Here is a 24310-nt window from a genome sequence, read left to right as displayed (position 1 = left end):
TTGTTCCAGCTCCCGGAAAAAGACGCAAGATGCTCATTCTTCAGGCCGTTTCACCTCGCGATTCAGCCTGAAGACATTCCCTCCTCCCAACTAGGCCCATTCACTGGGCCTAATCTGGAGCGGAGTGTGCAACTGGATGCCGGTGCAATGCACCAGCATTCAGACGCAGATACCCGTGTGAATGTACCCTCATACTACTTTTATTACACATAGGGATCAAGCCTGAGTTCAATTCTCTTAAATTAAATTTTGCATGAAACAAATCCCTGATCTACATCACTATTTTGTTACCACTAAAACTACATGTCATGGTGTTGTGATGCATAAAACTAATTCACTTTACTTACCTTTGGAAAATAAGAAATAAACAAGCAAAACTTGCTAATTTTCACTAAAACTTTATTATATGTGCAGTGATGTTTACACAGATTGGATTTGGTTGGAGGGTCTTTTTACTAGCACCACTATCCTCTGTATAGAGTGTGCGGAACCAGCAAAATACAGCGAGTGAGTGTGAGCCTTCCTTAGATAGGGTTACCTGCTGTAATCAATGTTTAAAGAGGACATTACACCATCCCCAAACTCTTACCATCTATTAATAGGCTCTGCTCCACACATTCAGCACAGTTGGATTTTTCTCTATAGCCCCACCATTCCTGAGAAACAAGTGCAGTTAATTTTGGTGCAAAAAGTGCTATTTAATCTCTGTAATGTCAGAAGGGTAATGTTAGTCAGGGGGTATGAGGAGGAGGGTTGACAGTTTGATTCAGGGGTCCAATCTGAGGTGGACAGTGTCAGAGCTCAGAATCACTCTATTTGGCTGCTCACCTCCCTTCTGACAGTACAGAGCTTAAATAGCACATGAGACAGGAACAATAACAGCTTTAATTGCTTGGGAACAGTGGGAGATAAATAATACAATCCAATTGTGCTAGAATGAGTGGAGCAGCTGCTATTAATTGATGTAAATTGCTGGACTTGTTGGAGGTGGTGAAAGGTCCTCTCTAACTCTGTAGTCTACTTTTTCCATAACTAGTAAGGAAAGGGGGGTGTCCCCCAAAACAAACAATTAAAATTTAACTTTTATTGGGATCTTTAAAAACTTGTGTTCCTCAAAAAACAACAGCCACACTGACATTACTATGTGATCCCTCCAGTAGATGTGATCAGGGAAACAAATAAATATTAAGGAATCAAAATCCTCATGCAGTGCGGTCCATCTATATCAACATCTAAATCTTAAAGAGTGTGGTGGAATTCACTTGGGTGTATGTTTGAATCTCTCCATACACTAAATTACACCCATAGATAACAAAAGTGGGCCCACTGTTCAAACAATTTTACAGGTAAGTATTAGGGGCCAAGTAGCAGCTTTACAGGGGACGAATCAACAATACTTGAGCTCCCTGTCCCATCAATAAGTCTGGGTCAACTGGACAATCATTTCTAGTGAGGTTATATAAAATACACCTTTCCTAAGTGATTCATACATCTCCTGTATTAAAGCCATTGGCCCTTAAAGTGTCCAAAGCCTAATAATTAGAGATGAGCAAGTAGTGTTCGATCGAGTAGGTGTTCGATCGAATACTACAGTATTCGAAATACTCGTACTCGATCGAACACTACTAGCTGTTTGAAGTTTAAGGTTCGATGCAGAACCAGCGTTGATTGGCAGAATGCTATACATTCTGCCAATCAACGCTGGTTCTTCTCTTACCTTTCCGAAGTCTTCTCCGTGCTGCCTCCCTGCGTCTTCTTCCGGGTGGAATTCACTCTGCCTAGACATCCGACCTAGGCAGAGCCGACTGCGCATGCGCGGGCATGCACGCGCATACTCGCGCATGCGCAGTCGGCTTCTGCCTAGGCCGGATGCCTAGGCAGAGTGAATTCCACCCGGAAGAGGACGTGGGGACCCTGCGCCAGGAGAAGACTTCAAGCAGAATCCAGCCTGACCGTCACTCGTGGACTTGGTAAGTATGATTTTATCGAATGTTGCCTACCCCTGAAACGAACATTTCCCCCCATAGACTATAATGGGGTTCGAAATCCGATCGAACAGTCAAACAGTGTGCGGCTGTTCGAATCGGATTTCAAACCTTGGACATTTTAGTGTTCGCTCATCTCTACTAATAATGTTGCATTGGGTGTTCATGTTCTACGTGTTTCGCCTCCTAACTTCTAGGAACAAAAATCCACCCTATGTGGATTAGACACAGTAAAAACCGCAGTTCCTAGAGTCCAGATGGTAGCTTCCAGTACTTCAGTATGGTCAATGCTATAATTTTTCCATATTTCTATTTGTTCCACAACTGCCTATGGGCTCTGGTAGTCTCTCCATTGTTTAACCACCACTAAGCGAATACTGCATATTTATAATATCATACAAATAACATCACAAATTGACCTAATTTCTGGAATCCCAACAGATACATGATGCGCCATTTCAACGGGATCTGTCAAGATTTAGGTCAAGTTCACATGACCATCATTATAGTCCGTTGCTCTCATCCACCTTTGCTCTGGTATGAACACCAACCATTATGTTCTAAAGACAAGAATGTTAAGAATTAAGAATCTTAGAATCTTAAGAATCTTAACCAGATTTTGCTTTTCGTTTTTACTATTTAGTAATATGTGTAAATTTTTTAACATACTTACTAGGTGAAGTTGGAGATATAGAACAGAACTGTCTGGTTAAAAATATTTAAGAAAAAAAAAAGAAAAATAGAATAGAACATTTTTTTCCAATAAAATGTTTAGAATTTATTTGAAAATCATTTGGTGGTCTGTCTTTTTAACTTTCCATAATGTGCATTACTTAAGTGACAATTACATAATCATTAATAAAAATAAACTGAAACAAGAAAAAAAAAAGTTGACCCACATTTTATATGACAAACATTAGGCATAGTGGCAAAGGCATTGCCTCAGTTAAGACAAATATGAAACCATGTTGCAGTAATCATTTTCTTATTATTACAAATTATATACACAGAGTCATATATTATGCTCTGGATTTCTTTATGCTTTTTTGTAACTTCGTTAATAATATACTCTGAGAATATTTGGATCTTAATGGAAACGACAATTTCAAACATTCGTATATGCATTTATAATTCAATTCATTATCATTGAGCATTTATCCATTTTTCGGAAATTCGTAAAACAAGAGCAAAATGTAAAATACTAAAAATAAAATAAAAAAAATAATGTACAGGTAAATTGCACATGCATATCTGTAACCTCAAAGGGGAGAGTTTTGTACCATATCCAAAATGTCATCTTCAACTGAGCTTGCATTATTTCCTACAAATGAATTATATTATAAAATCACATACCTCTGCTTTGAGGACAAGTTATTAAGAAGAAAACCCTTTTTTTCTTGTTCTGGAGGCAACAGAGATGGTTCTTGACTAATGTATATACACGTAGGTCACAACTAAAAGCACAATCTTTCTAAAAGTTCTTTTTTGAAACTTAAAACAACAATAAAAGATATTTTTTTGTAACTCACAGCTATTTACATTTGTACAAATATGCTTTTGTTTAACTTTAAATACAGTTCATGATGGCATTTACCTTCGTTGCCAGAACTATACATTTTTACTCTGCATAGTCAGTCCTCTGCTTTAAATAGAATTCCCATTGTGAATAACAGCTTCATAAAAAGCTCAATATACTAACATGTCTGAACAAGGGCCCCTTGTTTCTTTATGGCACATAGAGAACTTAGAAAACAAAAACAAAGCAGTAACAACATTGTCTGTTCCAGAGCAGCTTCTTTCATCATATAGGATAGAGAAGGGGAAAAATCCATTTTTCTTCTAGGAGATTGCTCAGAATATTAAGTTTGTCTAAATTCTTCTAGCAGGGATAAATTCATAAGCTTTATCATAACAGCATTTTACACAATTCACACTTTTGACTGATCAGTATGAATATAGGACAATTCCTCGAGAAAGGAAAAAAGTAAGAAAATAATTCCTTCTTTTCTAATTCTTCATAAGTTTTCTGTTTGTTTTTGTTTTCTCCAAGAGGATGAAAAACATTGCAAAGCTATACCCGGGTGGTGGAATGCCCATGGGGTAAATTAGTACTATTTTGGCCTCCACTAAAAGTATTAAAGGTATGCAGTGGCTGCATCGCTGTTAATGTGTTCGGAATCATGGTTATGGTATTTGGAGTCATGAGCGGAATATCGTCAGGTGATCTTCTTAGTGTGAGGGTGTAGTCTGGTGGACAGGTCAGCCGGAGTGTATCGTGTGCTTGAAGAGCTTCGCACTCATGATCATGCTCCAGTTGTTTCATCTGCAAGGACATAATTTCCTCATTCTGAATGTGAGCTATGTCATTTGTCGTATTCCTTTGAGGACTTGGTCGTCTGTGGGTTTCATGACGCCTTTTATCTTTCTTATAATACAAAGCTGCAAAAGCTAAAATATTCAGAAATAAAAGGGATGCTCCCACAGCTATAGTGACGCTAAGTTCTGTTGAGTAATCTCTTTTGTCTTCTGCGATTATTGTAGTTTCTCCAAGGACAGTCTTTTGGGTTTCTTTAGGGTTGTTTGCTGGTGTCATCGCCGGACGTTTTGTAGTAGCCCTTGATTTTACAGGAGATCGTCTGGTAACATATGGAAATGATGTCATGTCGGGAGGGGGTACTTTTGTCGTCGTAGAAACATATTGAAATATTTCATTCAGGTTGTGTAAATGTGGCACCAGCTCTAACCAAAAAGCCACTTTTGTCGCTCTGTAGTGATCTCTTACTCTTGGCTTTAGCCCAATATGGAGATAGAGTTGGTCTTTTGGATCATATTTAGACCAGGCAACTTCTTCAAATCGATTTGGCTTAGTATGGATGAACTTAGTATCTTGAGGGACTGGTTTGTTAGGATCCCTAAAAAGAAGAACAAAAAAAGAAATATCCATTTAGAATATTAGAAATGAATGTAATTCTCTACTGTACCCTGAGCCTATTTTACATAATCTGATTATTGAAATTTATCTCTGTAAAGTGTATAATATATTAGGTAAACATACAATGTAAATATAAATATATATATTATGGAAGTGTTTTAAATTGCTATGTACTGTAATATTTACAGGCAGGGCCGTAAGTGTTGGCATCCCTGAAATTTTTCCAGAAAATTAATTATTTCTCTGAGAAAATTATTGCAATTACACGTTTTGTTATACACCTATGTATTTCCTTTATGTGTATTTGAACAACACAAAAATATAGAAAAAAAGCCAAACATTATGTAATTTTACGCAAAACTCCAAAAATTGGCTTGACAAATTTACTAGAGATGAGCGAACAGTAATATGTTCGAGATTCGATATTCGTTTTGAGTAGCCCCTCAATATTCGACTACTTGAATTGAATATCGAACCCTATTATACTCTATGGGGGAAAAATGCTCATTTCAGGGGTAGGCAACATTCGATCAAATTATACTTACCAAGTCCACGAGTGAGGGTTGGGCTGGATCCTCCATGAAGTCTTCTCTCTGTGCAGCGTCCCCGCGGCATCTTCTGGCTCTGAATTCACTCTGCCAGGCATCGGGCCTGGGCAGAGCCGACTGTGCATGCCCGCACTACAAGCGGACATGCGCTGTTGGCTCTGGCCAGGCCCGATGCCTGGCAGAGTGAATGAAGAGCCGGTAGACGCCGCAGGGAAGCTGCACGGAGAAGACTTCTAAAGGTAGGAGAAGAACCAGCATTGATTGGCCGACTGTATAGCATTCAGCCAATCAATGCTGGTTCTGTATCGAACTTTTCCATTCGAATAGTGAGCGGTACTCGATCGAGTACGAGTATTTCGAATACCGTATTATTCGATTGAATACCTACTCGATCGAATACTACTCGCTCATCTCTAAAAATTACTGATGCCTCAAGTTAATATTGCAATCCCTTTGGAAAAAAATAACTGAAATCAATTGCTTTCTATAACCATCAACAAGCTTTCTACACTTCTCAACTGTAATTTTGGGCCACTATTCTTTTGCAAACTGCTCCAGGTCTCTTATATTTGAAGAATGCCTTCTCACAACAGGAATTTTAAGATTTCTCCACAGTGGTTAATGGGATTTAGAATTTTCCAGCACTTTGCTTGCATCCATTTCTGGATACTATTTGAAGTATGTTTGGGGTCATTGTCCTTCTGGAATGACCTATGACGCAAACCCAGCTTTCTGACACTGGGAAACCCCAAATCCTTTGGTAATCTTCAGGTTTTATGATGTCCTGCACACTGTCAGGGCACATAGTGGCAGAGGCAGCTAAAAAAACTCACAAACATCTTTGTACCTCCACCATAATTAACTGTTGATACTATTTTCTTTTCCTTGTAAACAGTAGAATGATGTGCATTACCAAAAAGCTCAGCAGTGAGGTCCTCCTGGGTCTCCTGCCATAGCGTTTGCAATGATACTGATGCACCATGAACCTGCAGGACAGCTTGAATTTCTTTGGCATTGGATTGGGGCTGCTTATCCACTATCTAGACAACCTTTCATCAATTTTGCTCTTCCATTCAATTCCAGGGAGATTAGCTACAGTGCATTGAGTTGTCTTCATTATGTTGCATACTGTGGACAAAGGAACATCAAGATCTCTAGAGATAGACTTGTAACCTTGAGTTAGTTTTTTACACAATTTTGGATCTCAAATCCTCAGACAATTCTCTTCTCCACTTTCTGTTCCCCATGCTTAGTGTGGCACACCCAGACATGCACTGCAAAGATGAAGTCTCAGGTGTGATTTTTATATTGCCCACACCTGTTACTTGCAAATTTGAGCAAGCATCACATGCTTGAAACAAGGTTATTTACCCCAAATTTTAAAAAGTGTCAACAATTTTGTCTGGCACATTTTTGGAGTTTTGTGTAAAACTATGTCCAACTTGCCTTTTTCCTCAGTTTTTTTTGTTTTTTTTCCTAATACACATAAAGGAAATAAAAATGTATAACATGAGTGATTGCAATAATTTTCTGGGAGAGACACTTCATTTTCTGGCAAAATTTCAGGTGTACCAACACTTACGGCTATGAATGTATTTACAAAAGTTCCCATACGAATAGTAAAAATCTATTATTTACAGTATTTGCATTGTCAAAGGTATATTCAAGTTTAACTTTTACTGAGTTTTTTTAAGTATTGTATTCCATTAAGTCAAGGCTTGCTTTTCATAGCACATTTTGGAACTTTATGTCCTTTACGTTATCTGAATTCAAGGCACAACATTTTCGCTGTATGGTAATTGCTCTTTTATTGCCATAAACATGACTCTGTTTTTATCTTTTATTCACTATGCTTTCAGATTACAAACCTAAAAGACCATGAACACTGGGAATTTAAAAGCTTTACAACAATTTTGCCCTATTTGAGGAAAAAATAACTTTACTAGTTGCTGTACATGTGTAAAAAGACCATAGGAGGAAATACTGCAAAAAATTGCATTTTTTTTAGACTTTTCTAAGCTACACAAAATAGATAGATAGATGATAGATAGATAGATAGATAGATAGATAGATAGATAGATAGATAGATAGATAGATAGATAGTGCTTTTAAAAAGGTTTTGGTCCAACACCTGGAACCTGGCACCATGGCACCCCCCATAAACCATCTGTTCAAAAAGATATTAAAACAGATATTAAAATGTAAAATATGGCCATAAACCTGATGAAAAATAACTGACACCTAGAATCTGTTAAAAACTGACAGTTTCATCTGTTTTTGATGTCTATTTTTTTTCACTTTCATGTACATGTAGCCTTAGGCCTGGTTCACATCTGCATTCGTTATTCCATTTGGAGAGTCCGCTTGGGGACCCTCCGAATGGAATACCGAACACATTGACAAGCGGTGAGCTTATGAAAGCACAAGGACCCCATAGACTATAATGGGGTCTGAGTGTTTTCCGCACGGTGTCAGCATGGAATATGCGGAGAGAGATATACTTCATGAACGACTTTCCTCTCTGCATGACTTGTGCGGACACCGCGCGAAAAACACTCGGACCCCATTATAGTCTATGAGGTCCGTGAACTTTCAGTGCTCACCACTTGTCAATGCATTTGGTATTCTGTTCTGGGGGTCCCCAAGCAGACTCCCCAAATGGAATGCTGAACACAGATGTGAACCAGTCCTTAGTCTTAAAAAATGTATTTTTGTGATATTAACAAACAGCTTAATGCTTTTTGCCACACGATAAGGAACTTCTTTGTACTACTTCATTGAGCAAACATTATTTTCGGTGATGCCTACAATGATACACAGTTTAGATATATTAATATCACACACTAAAAAAAGAACATAAAAAGAACTGTAGTCAACATTTCTCTTTCCATATCTGTTTTCACACCATGTTGAAAGATATGATTTCTTACTGTTACCACTAACACATTTGAGGTCAAATAAGTATTAGTTTATTTACTATACCTGAAAACAAGGTAAAAGTGTAGAGATTTTTTTTCTAATATAGCAAAGTTAAATTTCATATTTGACAAAATAAGGTTATGTTTGGGTTTGATCCTGGAGAGATTTTTTTTAGACGGATCTGTCCATCACGTAGATATATTTAATGTTAAAAAGAATGTTTTTTTACTAAACACCATTTTTGTCTAACAGGTTAACATAACAATTGTGTTGGGAATATTTTTGTAATTTACCTGTTGAGAAGATGGATCACTTTTTTCTTATACAGAGCTCCAAATCATCTGTAGTCGGTAGCCATAACTTTGGGGAATCTTAGTCACTTAATGTATAAAGTTTTAAATGTCAAGTTGACACCCAGCACTTGCACATTACAAATAGCCATTTTGCAACAGATATATAACAAAATTTAATGCATGTAAAAATATTGTATTATATTTATATATTCTCTTTTTATGTCTTCACTGTTTATCATACATGCGTATTAACAGTTTTAATTTTATAGAGAGATCTTTATTAATTTTTTACTATTTTACATAATAATTTAGTTGCATGTATAGGTTATTAGGGCTTACCTGGTATGCCCTAGAAATGGGCATCCTGGATAGTCAAAGTCCCAGTTCTAGATCTGTGGGATAAGTGACAATACTAGGGTTGAGCGATCGGGATCGGAAAAGATCGGCTTTCGATCGGAGATCGAGTAAATTTCACGATCGAGATCGGAATTCCAACCCGATCTTTTCCAGCGGGATTAAGATCGGAGGTTATCTCAAGATCGGCTCAACCCTAAAAGTGACTTTTCCCATAGAGAAGCATTGACTAGGGTTGAGGATTGGGTTCGGAAAGGATCGGATTCCGATCAGTGATCGAGCAAATTTCACGATCGCGATCAGGATCAGGATCGAGATCGGCTGGAAAATGATCGGAAATCGGATTTTAAAATCGATTTTGAAATCTCAAGATCGACTCAACCCTAGATAATACTCATTTGATGCTCTGCTGATTTCTCAGTGCACAGTACTATAAGGGCTAGTTCACACGGGGACATGGAGGAGGATTTTGACAGCAGAATCTATGTTATAATCCTCCTCCATACAATGTTAGTCTATGTAGACTACTAGCTTTTTTTTTTGACCCTTTGGGTGAGTTGAGCCTTGCACCAGTAGAGTGTTAGCCCCTTTAAAATTCTTAGCCCCTAAAACGGTGGTTCCAGAACCATCACCAGAACCATCACTCTCATTGTGTTGGATTGATGCAGTGGATTGCATCAATCAGACATTGACCTTGATTTTGATTGGTAAATTTATAACATTTTGGCATCAAGTCCTGGGGGTAACTTTTATTTAGAGGACAGCAAAGGTGGAGAATTGGCTGCAACTACTACTACTGGTTCTACTACTATTCGGCTCATGTCTGAGCTTCACGAGCCACATATGTTTAATGTAGCTTAAACAAAGGCCCTATAGCTCCGTTTGTGATTGGTTAAAGGGAGGTGGTATATTGGTAGTTAGTAGGAGATGCTAGGGTCTTATGTTGGGAGCACATTTAGCAAGAGGATTGGTCGTGGTTAGTATCCTGCAGTTCCCCTTCTGGTCCGCTGATAACAGATGCAATGTCCATGAGATGAATTGATATAAGCGACTATAAGTATGATAGGGCTTAATGCAGCATAGTAGCTCAAGCTACGATTGGCTGTTGTAATAGAAGGTGGGATTAAGCGTGTGAGATGTAAGATTCTATCGCATAGGCAGTAGTAAGCGTACTACGAACAAGTATCAGCTGATTGGCTGACGTTGTGAAAAGCTGTTTTCCTTCAGGTCCGCTTACAGTGGGTGGGGCCTATGTTACTCGTAGCCTATCAGAGAGTATGCATGCCTCCTATGGAGAAAAAAAGTCACAAAGAACTGTACAAGGTAATAAAGTCAATGCTTAATGATGTAATAAGCTATGTGTTTGATTGTATAGTGTTTTTAAATATTTTTTATTGTTTGTATGTATGTCTATGTACTATATTTAACGGGGTGACCGAATGAGTTGCGGTCCGGACATCCTGTATAAATAGTAGGCGGAAACGCCTAGTTTGAGGAAGCCTGATGAAGTGTGCTCTGCATGAAACGGTCGTTGCTTCAGTTATACCTTGTTCCATCTGATCTGATTCCCGTATCTGATGTGCCATGATGTTTTTAAGAGAATGAAATAAAAGTTTGTCAAGTTTTATCTACTGGTCGGTGAGTGTCCTGTTCTTTTCTATGTTTTTTGCAGTTTAATGGAACCCCGTGGCCAAACTACCGCCACTGAGGGGCCTAGTGTCACCAGGAGGGACAAGTAGGTGCATGTTGCGGGAGTACCTGGCCGACCCCAGCCCTGTCCGCTCCGATCCCTCTGCATCCTACATTTAGTGGGTCTCCAAGTTGAATTTGTGGCTGGAACTTGCGCTCTATGCATTGGAGGTCCTTCCCTGCCTTGACACTAGCGTGCTATCAAAATGTCTTCAGCGCAGCCGGTGGCATCATAACGGATAAGCACAGCCAGCTGTCAGCGCTGACCGGCTGACGCTGATCAAAATGAACAGCCACTGAATAGACCCATCATTTTCATTTCCAGCAGTGTCAAGCACCCTGACATGAAGTTTGATGTGTGTGCTCACCCTCTACAATTCTTCCTCCTCCTCATACTCCTCCACCATTAGTGTTGCACAATTCTGCTCCTACAAGATTCAATTCACACTAATGCCCCCAAACTCTTCTGGTTAGAGACTCAATCCACCCCGATTCCCCCAACTGTGCTTTTTAGAAGCTCATAATAAGTCATGCCAAGTAACACACTGGCACACATGGCTGACTTCGTGTTAGGTTGCTTTTCAAGAGACAAAGGCATAGTTCACATCATGGAGTGCAAACAATAATGGATTTTTGCAATCCTCGACCCCCGGTATAAGTTAAAAATCTCATCCTTTGTTCTGGTACAGGAGAGCAAAAAAATCGCACAAATAATATGTAAATATGGAGACAGGCTAAGCAGCAAAAAAGGTGGCTACAATCAGAGGCATGGACAGGGGTGATGTATAGCGGGGAAAGCAGTGTAGATTTGGAGGCGAACTAAGCAGGAAAAAAGGTGGCTAGAGGCAGAGGCATGTCTAGAGGCAGCAAGGCCAAAGATTTTCCATGCAATAGCCCAAAACTCGCCCATGTTGCCAGACTTATGCGAGATCTCTCTGTGTCTTTGAGGAGTCCACCAAGAGGGTCAGCTTTGATGATGTATTACTGATGCAAGAATCCCTCAGCACCATCAAGGATAACGCATTGTACGCTGGGGAGTTGGGCATAGGAGCAGAACCACTCCAGGAGGATAGTCAGTGCACACTCCTGTCCGCTTCACAGCGTATATTTATGGAGGAAGAGGAGGATGACAAAGTGGCAAATGATTTCATTGTCACACAGGAGGCTAGTGGCACCCCCTGGCCAAACTACCACCACTGAGGTGCCTAGTGTCACCAGTTACATGAAAAATTTAGTGTGGTTTGCACACTTTGCAAGTCTAAACTGAGTAGGGGCTCTGAAAAGAGCAACCTTATCACTTTTTGCGTGCGCTGTCATTTGGAAGGCAAGCCCTGGGCTCAGTAGGAGAGAGCAAATGCAGGACAATCGTCGCCCGGTGTTGCTGACACTGCCTTTTCCACTGCCTACACCAGCCTGGGCACCTACACATCTGTCTCTGACACATTGGGGAGTTCACCCTCATCCGCCCTTTTGGCCTGCACCATCATGCACCTCTTCCCAGCCACTCCCAATCTCCCAGGCATTTCATTGAAGGCAGAAGTACAGCGCAAGCCACCCACATGCCCAAGACTTTAACGGCCTCATCTAAAAACTGCTGGCCCTGGAGATGTTGGCGTTTATGCTTCTGGATACCCAGGCCTTCCGTCACCAGATGGCAGCTGGGGAACCTCTCTATGCTGGGCCTAGCCGTTACTACTTCTCTTGGTGTGCTGTCCCCGCCTTGCGCCTGCACGTATCCCATAACCTCAGTCGGGCCCAGAGTTCCGTGCTTTGCTGCAAGGTCCACTTGACCACCGACGCATCGACAAGTGCCTGCGGTCAGGGATGCTGTTTATCTTTGATGACAGGCCGGGTGAATGTAGTGGAGTCTGGGCCAGGGGTGCAAACTGGGGTGGCCTATCTCCTCTCCCAGCCCAAAATTCATAAAGTCAAAGGACCAGCAAACCGGATTCCAGATGAATCCAGCAAAAAGGAACTGCGCTCTTCTTAATTGGAAAATATAGATTTATTGGCATCAAACTCACACACAACGCGTTTCGGGCGTATAACCCTGTAAACAGACGTATCAGTTGCAGCTTTCTCTGCGGCTTGGATCAGCTTTAAAGCTAAGTTATAAAAAACTATTACACCTGAGGAAGGGCGTGGTTATACGCCCGAAACGCATTGTGTGTGAGTTTGATGCCAATAAATCTATATTTTCCAATTAAGAAGAGCACAGTTCCTTTTTGCCGGATTCATCTGGAATCCGGTTTGCTGGTCCTTTGACTTTACGATTATACACCCATGTGGTGTTAGGAACATGCTGCCCCAATTTGAAGAGAAACCCTTCGGTCATCTCATATTGTGATTTCAGAGTTGTGACTTGGGCTCACAACCCTTTAAGGTGAGCGTCATTCCTCTGTTTAATATTCCAACGTCTATAAGACTACTACACTACGGTCTGCTCGGTGTCCATATTCCCTTTTGTTTTTGAGAAGCCCAAAATTCATGGGGTTGAAAGCCAACTTCTGCGCTGCAACCTCAAGCCCAACTACGAGCTGGAAATGCTGTACCACTGGCGTGGGGAGATGTCAGCGGGCCGTGCTGAAGCTCATCAGCTTGGGGGACAGACAGCACACTGCCTCCGAGGTGAGGGATGCCATCCAGGATGATATGGCAATATGGTTTTCCCCGCTGCACCTGGGCCCAGGCATGTTTGCGTATGTGATAATGGACACAACCTGGTAGCAGATCTGGAGCTTGCCAGACTCAAACACGGTCGACACATGGCCTGGGTGCAGCGGGGAAAACAGCACCCCAAAGGGGTTCCCCCACACACACACACACACACACACTAAATAGTAGGAATACAGAGCAGTTACCTCCTGTTATATACGTGCAAACCAGCTTTTCTTTGGGGTGTTTTCTTTGAGCGTACATAGCCTGACTGAATTTCGGTGTCTCCCACCTAGGTTTTGGGGGTACACACCCTGGATATCTGAATTGAGAGTACATAGCTGGACCTAATTGCTCTGTATCCCTGTTTTGGGGTTACACACTGCCTGAAAAGCTGGTTTGCATGTATATAGCAAGTAGTAACTGCCGTGGATTCCTGCTATTTTGTAAAGGACACCCCTAATAAAAGCTGGTTTGCATGTATATAGCAGGAGGTAACTGCTCTGTATTCCTGCGAATTTGTGGGGGGGGGGGCACCCCAAAGAAAAGCTGGTTTGCACGTATATAGTAGGAGGTAACTGCTCTGTATTCCTGCAAATTTTTTTGGGGGACACCGCAAAGAAAAGCTGGTTTGCACGTATATAGCAGGAGGTAACTGCTCCGTATTCCTGCAAATTTGTGTGTGGGGGGGACACCCCTAACAAAAGCAGGTTTGCACATATATAGCAAGAAGTATCTGCTGTCTACAGCCCTAAAAAAAGCTGTTTGTCACGTATATAGCAAGAAGTAACTGCTGTGAATTCCTGATATTTTGTGTGGGGACACCCCTAACAAAAGCTGGTTTGCACATATATAGCAGGAGGTAACTGTTCTGTATCCCTTGGATGGACTGATGTCCCTGCAGTGTATAGCTCTGAGAAGAGCTGTTGTTGTTCAGTTTTTCCCTGCTTATCTGAAGCTAATGCCTATCTAGCCCGCAGCAGATATGTTTCTCTCCCTATCTCTGACCGAAAATCTGGCGAATATGGCGGCAGCCGTTCTTATGAATGGGAGGTCACATGTTTTTGGCAGCCAATGGGTTTTTTCAATTTTTTTCACTGCCTCCAAATGCGCCAGGGAAGGTGGGAGGGGATACAAATTTTTACTGCGTATGCCGCGTGGTATTCGATTGGGAACGAATACCTCAAATGGCCTGAGATTCGATCAATTCCTATTCGATCGAACGGTGTTCGCTCATCTCTAATAATAAACTCTACATCACATGCATTACAGAGAAAATAGCCTTTGAATATTTTTAATGATCTCAATTTTATTTTGGAATATATGTGCTTCTTGTGTGTATATTGTAGCAATATAGCCAGCGCCGCACCTCCCATGAGGCGACCTGAAGCAAGCGCTTCAGGCGGCGCTATGCCAGGGCCCCAGGGAGGGCGGCATTTTTGCTTACCTAAGCCAGTCCAGGACAAGCTGTCCTGGACTGGCTTAGCATTGAGCGGTGGATTGGGGAGGCCACTGGAGCAGCGCTGATCCGGCAGCCTCCCCTCACGCTCAGGCAGATAGCAGGTCTTCTCCGTGCCTGCTCTCTGCCTGCGAACGGCGCTAAGCCCCGCCCCTTCACTAAGCCCCACCCCTCCGCTCCATCACGCTCCCTGCTCCCCGGGGGGGGGGGGTGGTGGCTTTTTGTCGTTTGCTTCGGGCGGCGAAAGGGGCAGGTTCACCCCTGAATATAGCATTATACTCTTATTATTATTCAGCATGTTACAAATGTGTTTTTATAATCCTGCAGTCTATACTCTGCATTACGGAAAAGCTGCATTTGGATTTTCTAAAATGGACATTTAGGCCTTTATTGAAAAAAAATACTTTTCTCATGGACAACATTGAGTGTGTCCTTATTTATAATTTAATGCAAAAATTACAAGGTTAAAGCACTACAGCATGTGGATAGAAAAAATAAAACGTGTTGCTGAAAAAATGATGCAGTATAAAGGTTAGTGTACAAGTACAGCTTGTAATCATCCTGCTGGTATTCAGCCATTAAAAAAAAAAAAAAAAAAAAATCAGCATTAAAGTTTCCTTTCTGTTTATTGATCCTATATACTTTATATTAATTATACTTATATAGCCTAGAGCAGTCATTTCACTAATGTTATAACCATACTTCAACAAAAATGCAGAACTGGCTTTACAGCATACAGTGTTAAAGCTCTGTAATTACAGTATGCAAAGGCAACATCCAGTAAATGACTTTGAGACTCTACATCAAGTCCTTTACTGCTGAAAAAAGCAAAATATATTTTAAGAAATATGCATTCTAAGGCAAACTTAACAAACAAAACATGTCCAGGCTCTCAGTTCTTAATGCTGAAATAAGTGAAAATACACCTCATTCCAAATTATTATGCAAATTAAAGTTAAGCATCTTAAAGATTTAATTTTTTGTTTTTCAATTAAACTCATGGATGGTATTGGGTCTCAAGGCTATTGGGATCACTGAACTAAAAACCAAACATCTAAGATAATTAGTTTGCCAGGTGACCCCCCCAAGGAAAACCTACTAAAGAAGGGCATTCCACATTATTAAGCAGGCAACAGGTTTCAAGCAATATGGGAAAGAAAAAGGATCTCTCTGCTACCAAAAAATAGGGCAGTCACTTGGACACCATGCCTTGTGTGAAAACATTAGATATTTCATGAAAACTTAAGCGTGATGATTATCACAATGTGTGCCTGATTCTGAGCACAGATGGGTTTATGCAGCTAAAGGCATAATGAGGAAGGTTTCTGACAGATAAAGTCATAGGATTAAGAGAGCAGTTGATAAAATACCATTACAAAGCATAAAATAGGTATTTGAAGCTGGTGTTGTCTCTGGAGTCCCACAAACCCCAAAGTGTAGGATGCTCCAGAGGCTTGCATAACCCTACTATTCAGCCAACTCCTCTAAACAGTGTTTACAAGCAGAAACGGTTGTAGTGGGTCTAGACTTACTTGAAGACTAATTTTGAAACAGACTTATTTACTGATGGGTGCTGCACCTTCCGCAATGAGGTGTCGAACTCATGGGGAGAGAGCTGGTAGGCTCCATTAGGTTCCCTGAAGGTGTCAAAATGACCTCTTCAGAGTATATAGAGTTTCTTACTGACCACTTTCTTCCATTGAAAAAAAAAAAAAGAAGAACCCTGCCTTCCATAGCAAAATGAACTTCATGAATGACAAGGCACCATCTCATGCAGCAAATACCTGAGTCACTAGCTACTATGGGCATTAAAGAAGAGAAACAGTGTGACCAACACCCTCTCCTGACCTCAAATCTATTGAGAACCTTTGGACCATACTCAAAGAGAAGATCTATGAGGGTGGTAGTTCATGTCAAAATAGCATGGGAATTATTCTGACATGCTGCAAGAAACTATTAAAAACCTCACAAGTTCAATGAATGAAAGAATTGTGAAGCTGATATCAAGAAAGGGGTTCTATATTAACATTTAACTAAGACTGCTCACCCCTAGACATTGCCAATGTGCCTTTACTGTTGCCTTATCTGATGCCTGGTGCTGCAGTCATGTTAATTAAAGTAAAACACCTGTGATTTACAGCTGCTCCTGTAAGAGTGATATTCTCCAATTTGATGTTATTGGTTCAGAGGTGCACTTTGATAAGGAATAGAGATGAGCAAGTAGTGTTCGATCGAGTAGGTGTTCGATCGAATACTACGGTATTCGAGATACTCGTACTCGATCGAACACTACTAGCTGTTCGAAGTTTAAGGTTCGGTGCAGAACCAGCATTGATTGGCAGAATGCTATAAATTATGCACAGCAGAGTTTGTAAATATTTTCTATGTTGTAAAAAGCTAAAATAGGTAATTTGCTGAATTTGGAACATTAGGAGTCATATTTACTGAAATCAAAAGCTAGTCTTATTTAATACAATTTCTGATTTTGGAACAAAAAGTAATGGACCTTAATTAAAAAATGTTGCTGTTCTCTGCATTAAAAATCTCTGTAAAGTTGCTATGCCTAGGTGTCTCCCTTCTAGCTAATTTGCTGCTCACTCCCCGTTATTAAGGAAATTCTATCCTTAGTTAATTTAAATTCAAGACGGGTTCACAGTGAATGGAAGGGCCTGTTTTCTCTTCACACTGTGAATGGAGAAGGGGGGTTGGTTCTTCTCACAGTCTCTATATGTCTGCCCACAGCTTTGCCTGCCTGTACATTGCAGAGACTGGGAGGATTCTGCAGCTTCTACAATGTTCTACAATGTAAAGAGAGTTTATGTATTTCTATAAACTTCTCACAGTTTTTGTTATCACTGATGGAATGTTAGTCATAGGGAGCAAGCAGCTTTTGGGACTGTAGCCATAGTTTTGTCTTTTTCTTTCTAACACGGATTTGCAGTCTAATGTCCCTTGGGTTTGTCTCAACTATTTGTTTGCTATTTTAAGGTGGTAGTAATGGATGGGGGAGGGGAATATAGCTCTCTTTTTTACATACCCAAGCCTTAGGGAGAAAACTAAACCATAATGTTGGTCGGACAACCCCATATATAAGCTTATATAGCCAGAGAAAAGATTGTTCAGCAAAGCCTGGCACATATTTCAACTTTTAATGAACTCAGGCACCCTTTAACCCTCCCACTAATTGCCCTGAGCTGAATTTTTTTTTTTTTTTTGAAAAGGCAATTACAGCTTATGATATCCATAGGTCATCCATATCTTTGGGGACCCTCCGAATAGAATACTGAATGCAATAAAAAATCTGTAAGCAATGAAACAACGTGGACCCCGTAGACTAATATGGGTTCCATGTGTTTCCTGTGTGGTGTCCGTACGAATCATGTGGAGTCAAAAGTGCTGCTTGAAATACCAAAGCTGTCTGGCAAACTTGGACAGTTATTCAGGGCTAGCAAACCTTATATCTTATTCGACTGAGAGGTGGAAAAAATGCTATAATCCACCCTCAGCTAAGATCTCCGTGCTCATTAATTCAGCTAGGCTCAATATAAAGCCAACCTTCCTCCTAGATAATGAAAGGGGATCAGAATCAACTCTAAACAGGTTGCCCTAAATAATTGACGGGCAGTCTTATCTAGAGATGAAATATGACTATCACAATTTTGAGAAAGGATGAGTGCAAACTACTATGTAGCTCGTTCAACAGAACTAGGCATGTGGGCAAATGAAGATACTCTGCTACAGTGCTATCCTCATATAAATATGAAATTCCCCTAAAATAATCCCTCAGAAACCTAAATAAACAAATGACCCTAGTGCTCATAGATATAAGACAGAGCATCACTTAAGGCTACTGTACCACACTATTTTTCCCCATGTGTGCATGTTTCTCCAATGTAGAGTAACTGGATCATTGGGGTATCTGCGGAAACTCTCGCAATTCCATACAGCTGTTGTCCCTGGTTGGATTCAAAGCCAAGACTATAGCACTACAAGGCAACAGGGCTAAACTCTGAGTCGCATCATTGCGCACTAAATGAAAAGTAATGCAACTAGTTCACAGTAAAAATATATTGCATATATGCTAAGTAGAATATCAAGGCAGAAAACTGAACAAAAGAAGCGCTAAGAAGCAGTATTCAATGCTAAGGAGCCGTATTCAATGTTAAGCAACTGCAAAATAAAATTGTAAGGTGCTTATAAATGTAGATAAATGTCTGAGTTCCCATTGTAATAATCTATTTATCAGATCCCAAATATAAATTCGGTTTTAGGCATCACATGATAAAATTAATATAGATGAGTTAGAGAGGGCTCAAGGGCGGGCAACTAGATTATTAAATGAGAAGGAAGTTCTCACTTGTGGATGTGACCATACCTTACTGATATCCAATTTGATATCCAAGTTGGTTTTCTTGAAACCAATCCAACCCAATATCATATCATACATAGAAAGGCTGCAGTTCACCTTCCCATACTGGGTCATCACATAGACACCAATAGGCCATAGACACCAATCAACATGGACACCAATAGGATAGTGAGCAAACTTGTCATGCATTTATATGGACATGTCCAGTCAATAGGATTCCTAATGGATGACACATCCTTATAATAAAAGGCAAGAAAAACAGCTTTGAAAGAATAAGCTTTTGGGGTGATATGATTTATATATTTAAATATATATGTCTAGTTCAACGAGATGGTTTATTTTGTCTAAGAAGTGAACAAAGGGCCAAGAAACATTACTTATAAGTGGATGAAAGGTAATGTCAACATCAATAAAGAAAAGGGTTCTTTACAGATTAGTCAGTACTAATTTATTAATAATCTGAATGTTATAATTAGTTAAGAAAATTAGATATTTTAGGGTGAGAAACTGTTCCAGGAATATATATATATTATGTGTGTGTGTGTTTATGCGTTTGGCGTGCTGCTATTTTAGAAAAAAAAATAGCTGAATTATTCTTTAAAAATTTTAAATGTGATAAAAGCCAAACACCTTAACAACATTATCTTGAAGGATATGGAATATATAAAACAATATATAAAACAAGGGGCAGAACTCAACTGCATTGCATTATCAAAGAGAATCAATAAGATGTACAGTATAGAGATCCATAGTCACCAGTATAGTCAATAGAGCTTTGTCTGCAAAAAAAAGCCGTAGACGTTGTAACGTAATTAGTCTCGTTGGAGATTCCATTGTTTGTTTTCAGATCTTTTGTCTTATATTTTCTAAGTTTCCCCTTTCTGAAACTCATTGTATTAATTCTATTATTTCAGAGAGAGTATTCCTATAGCGATGATGGTAGAATAATAAAGGGTGAGATATCTGATAGAATTTTTTAGTGCTCCTATGACGTATACTGTTTAACTTGCACATCTACATGTTTTACTCTCTATCCTTATACATTAGCTTGCACATAAGAGGATCACCTTCAGAAATTCATATTCTTTCTATGTAAACATTGAAGACATCACTAATATTATTAGAGAATCACAACTAAAGTAAGTTGTCACAAATGAAGCAGAGTACAACATAGTCATTATACATTAATCTATAAAATTGTTAATTAGCAAAATATTTTAACTAACAAATTAACTGAAAATATAGAAAATAAAACTTTCCAATAAAGATACTGTAATTTAGCCTAATAATAGAAAAGAAGATAAATTATGTTAAGCAATCTTAGTTTTCAATAAGATAGAGATGTGCAACCCACATTGCAACTCAAAGGAAATATAATGTGCTATACTGCCATCTAGTGTTTCCTTCTCCTATTATGCAGCATATTACTATGGTTATTATTATTATACATAATAATAAATACAAATGTGTAATATGTAAATCCAAATTTTTGGTTGATTCTCAAAAATGCTAATCACTTTGACTTGCCTATCTTATATAAAAAAAAATATAATTTTTGGCATTTCTATACATAAGTGAATTCTTCGTTGAGTCGGTAGAATCGGAATAATTCTGACTCTTATTTCTATGTATGTAACACTCGTCGAATCCAAAATTAACTGCAGTATGTTTTATCTACTTTTATTACATTAGAATATGTCATATTTTGGGCTGATTTTATACTATTTGCAGTGTTCATTTGGCATAAGCTTCAGGAAAGCTTCCTATATGTCTATTCATAGGCCCCATATACCATACGGAGGCTAAGTAAGTGTTCCTTTGGCCTTCATCAGGCTGATAGCTGTCAACCTTTTCTCAGCAGAATATTATTTTTGGACAAATGATCACAATCTGATATTCTATTTTTGTCTATTTTTCACCACTCAACTGGAGATGGTGCAGCATTTGTGAGCATGTTGGGATATTGGGTTGAATTCAAGACAAATTGGAGTCTTTAACCAAATGGGAGATAAGTTGAGTGTAAATATAACTCTACACTGATGGTGTAGGAACACACACAGTTAAAATAGACCCTAGTGATTTTCTTAGTGTTAAAAATGGCATTTACCTTGATTTGAGAGAATTTCTGAAAAAAGTTGTTTTTGTAAAAAAAAAAAAAAATTAAGAAAAAAAGAAAAAAATCCTATGAAATAATGAGCCTTATGTCCATATAAAACATAAATAATTAAACCCTGTGGAATGACTGCTGTAGCCACAAAACAGGGGTGCTCTTGGGGTGCACTGGCCATGTAAGTCCTGATGTAATAATAACCTAGTACTGGTGGCTGCTTATGAAAATCATTTGGCTCAGGCTATGGCTGAGTGAAAGTTACAAACAAGAAGAAATCCTTCAGCTCATCTGCCATCAAAGCTATGTTACATAATTTGATCACCAGACAGAACTACAACTCTCCTCTGTTCATTGGATATATATTTACTATAGCGTCCAAAAATACATAAGGTACCCCTAGTGGTTGCTTCTGATTTGTCATGTACCAGACCAAGTGTGACCAGACTGTTAGAAGTAGGGCTGGAGCCTCCACAACGCTGTGCCGAGGTTGCCGGCTCTCTCCTCTCTGCACTTCCGAGTCCCCTGCTTCCAGGGCTTATGAAGCAGGCAGGAGTCTCCGCAGCGATGTGTGGGGGTTGCTGGTCTCCTCCTGAACCGAACAGGAAACTACAGAGGATATCTGTTTTTTTAGAAAAAAGTGAAAAAATTCCAGCTCCACTCCTTATGTCCCTTTTTAGTAAAACATAGCGTTTATTCGTACATTTGTTTAAAAAAATCCAGTATATGTTACAAGCATAATTGCTCTCAAATCAATTTCATGTTCCAAAAGTAAGGCCAGCTGACGCGTTTCAAGGACAGGCACGTCCCCTTAGTCGTAGCTACGACTAAGGGGACGTGCCTGTCCTTGAAACGCGTCAGCTGGCCTTACTTTTGGAACATGAAATTGATTTGAGAGCAATTATGCTTGTAACATATACTGGATTTTTTTTAAACAAATGTACGAATAAACGCTATGTTTTACTAAAAAGGGACATAAGGAGTGGAGCTGGAATTTTTTCACTTTTTTCTATGGACATTCCCCACAGCCGATGGGTTATTTTCTCGTGCAACCTCCGTCCTGGAACACCTGGTCACACAACCACCTTGTTTGATCATTTGAAGCAGTGCAAGTAAGTGGGCTGTATTTGTTCCTTCCCCAACACTTCCCATTTATATTTATCTGTTTTTTTAGGCCTAGCTGTGGGCTGGTGCCTATTTAAGGATGGCCTCTTGCTCCAGACCGCCAGTGGCTATTCAGTGTTTCCTCCTGTGTTCTTGATAGTTAGCGTTTCTCCTGTATCTGATGCCTGTGCTCTGACCCGTTGCCTTGATCTCTGACTCTGCCTTTTTTCTCCTGATTTGTGTACTGTGCCTGCTCTTGTTTATGACCCCAGCTTGCCTTTAGACCTCTGCTTCCTGAACCCATTTTGGTACTGCTCTTCCTCTCCTGTAACCGACCCAGCCTGCCTGACCTTCCCTTTGGATTACCCTCTGTACTGCACTGCCCTCTTGTTGATGACTCAGACTGAACAACTACATCTTACTTGCTGCTGCCTTCTGCTGATCACTGCCCGACACTGCCTTGTGGTTCCTTGGACCTGCACCGTACCCTGAAGATATGCCGTTAAGAGATCTCAGTGTATGTTTTACCGTGATTTGTGGTGCGCTGTGTCTCTGGCATTTCCCAACCCGTACCTCTCTGCCTAGCAGTGCCACCAAGTCCATTCCCACCATCTGGGGCTCTGATGAACACCATTGTGGGGTTGGTATTGGTGCGGCCCAGGAGGTGTTGGAAACACAGCCTGTATTTACCATTTTGATCAGTGTGTCTAGTACTGATTCTCACTATTGGCTCAGAACGGCATCTGCTATTCTAACACAGACCTTATTAATCTCCCGTGCAATTTCTCATTAAACCAATTTAGTACAATATCACAACATGCTAACAAAAGCTGACATTCAAACCTCCCGCACCCACACGGAATGGACAAACTTGGATACAAATAGACTAGTTACTATGACTTTTAAAGGGATAATGTTGCTTTTAGAAAAGTAGCTTAACTTGTGTCAGCCATGTCTGAACATGGCCAGCCAAGAGGACATCTGTGACGGTATGGCTTTATGAAGTTAAACAGATGATTAATAGAGATGAGCGAAAACTGTTCGGATCAGCCGATCCGAACAGCACTCTCCCATAGAAATGAATGGAAGCACCTGTGACGCCGGCCGCCCGCCGGCAAAGTCAGCGTCACAGGTGCTTCCATTCATTTCTATGGGAGCGTGCTGTTCGGATCGGCTGATCCGAACAGTGTTCACTCATCTCTAATGATTAAGAGTTCTCTTTGAGAGTTCTGACTGGTATATAATCTTTTTACATAAAATTACAATATAGGTACATTTCCCCGTTCTTTCCTGCCCATACACACTGTTAAAGCAGTAAGTAACCAGCTAACAATGGTTACCTCCTGGGCAAGAATTCCCGAGAAATCAGAACAAGTGGAAAGAAAATTTTACTGTAAACTGTCACCGATACATTTGGAAATCACCCTTAGAATATCTTAAACTATCCTATCTATCTATCTATCTATCTATCTATCTATCTATCTATCTATCTATCTATCTTTCATCTATCAGATACCTATGTATCTCTCTTTCTAAATAGATATGTAAGGCATTTGCTATGTCACTGCACTGTGCACTGGATATTTTTCACTTTTTAGTATTTTTTACAATATTTTGGGGCAACTTTATCAACTCCTGATGTACACCAAGTTTATCAAATAAAAAATTTAGAAAATTTTGATGAAATCCTACTCCAATAGAGGGCTGGTGTATTAAAATTTAGTGCAATATCTCAGAACAGAAGTCTTAGATTTAAAGAAACACCAAATTTATGAAACATTGTGCAACATTTGATAAATTTGACACAAATTATAACCATGCTGACTCCCCTTTGTGAATTGTGTTGTGTTAAAATATCATCCTTGACTTCTTTTAACATTGAAAAAATGATACGAG

The 24310-nt window shown here is 39.8% G+C and overlaps 1 protein-coding gene across 2 annotated transcripts in view; it reads right to left on the bottom strand.

Annotated features, from left to right (window-relative positions):
* Positions 1 to 2785: 2785 nt before the first annotated feature.
* NLGN4X (neuroligin 4 X-linked) overlaps positions 2786 to 24310 on the bottom strand; it is a 268537-nt gene continuing 247012 nt past the window's right edge. For both annotated transcript variants that reach the window (XM_075263663.1, XM_075263664.1), the window contains one exon: positions 2786 to 4897. In XM_075263663.1, coding sequence (XP_075119764.1) covers positions 4057 to 4897 — 841 coding nt within the window. In that variant the 3' untranslated portion in view covers positions 2786 to 4056. The remainder of the gene's footprint in view (positions 4898 to 24310) is intronic.

The sequence above is a fragment of the Leptodactylus fuscus genome, chromosome 2 (genome assembly GCF_031893055.1).
Source record: "Leptodactylus fuscus isolate aLepFus1 chromosome 2, aLepFus1.hap2, whole genome shotgun sequence".
Classification (NCBI taxonomy): Eukaryota; Metazoa; Chordata; class Amphibia; order Anura; family Leptodactylidae; genus Leptodactylus; species Leptodactylus fuscus.
This window is presented reverse-complemented; position numbering and strand designations above follow the sequence as displayed.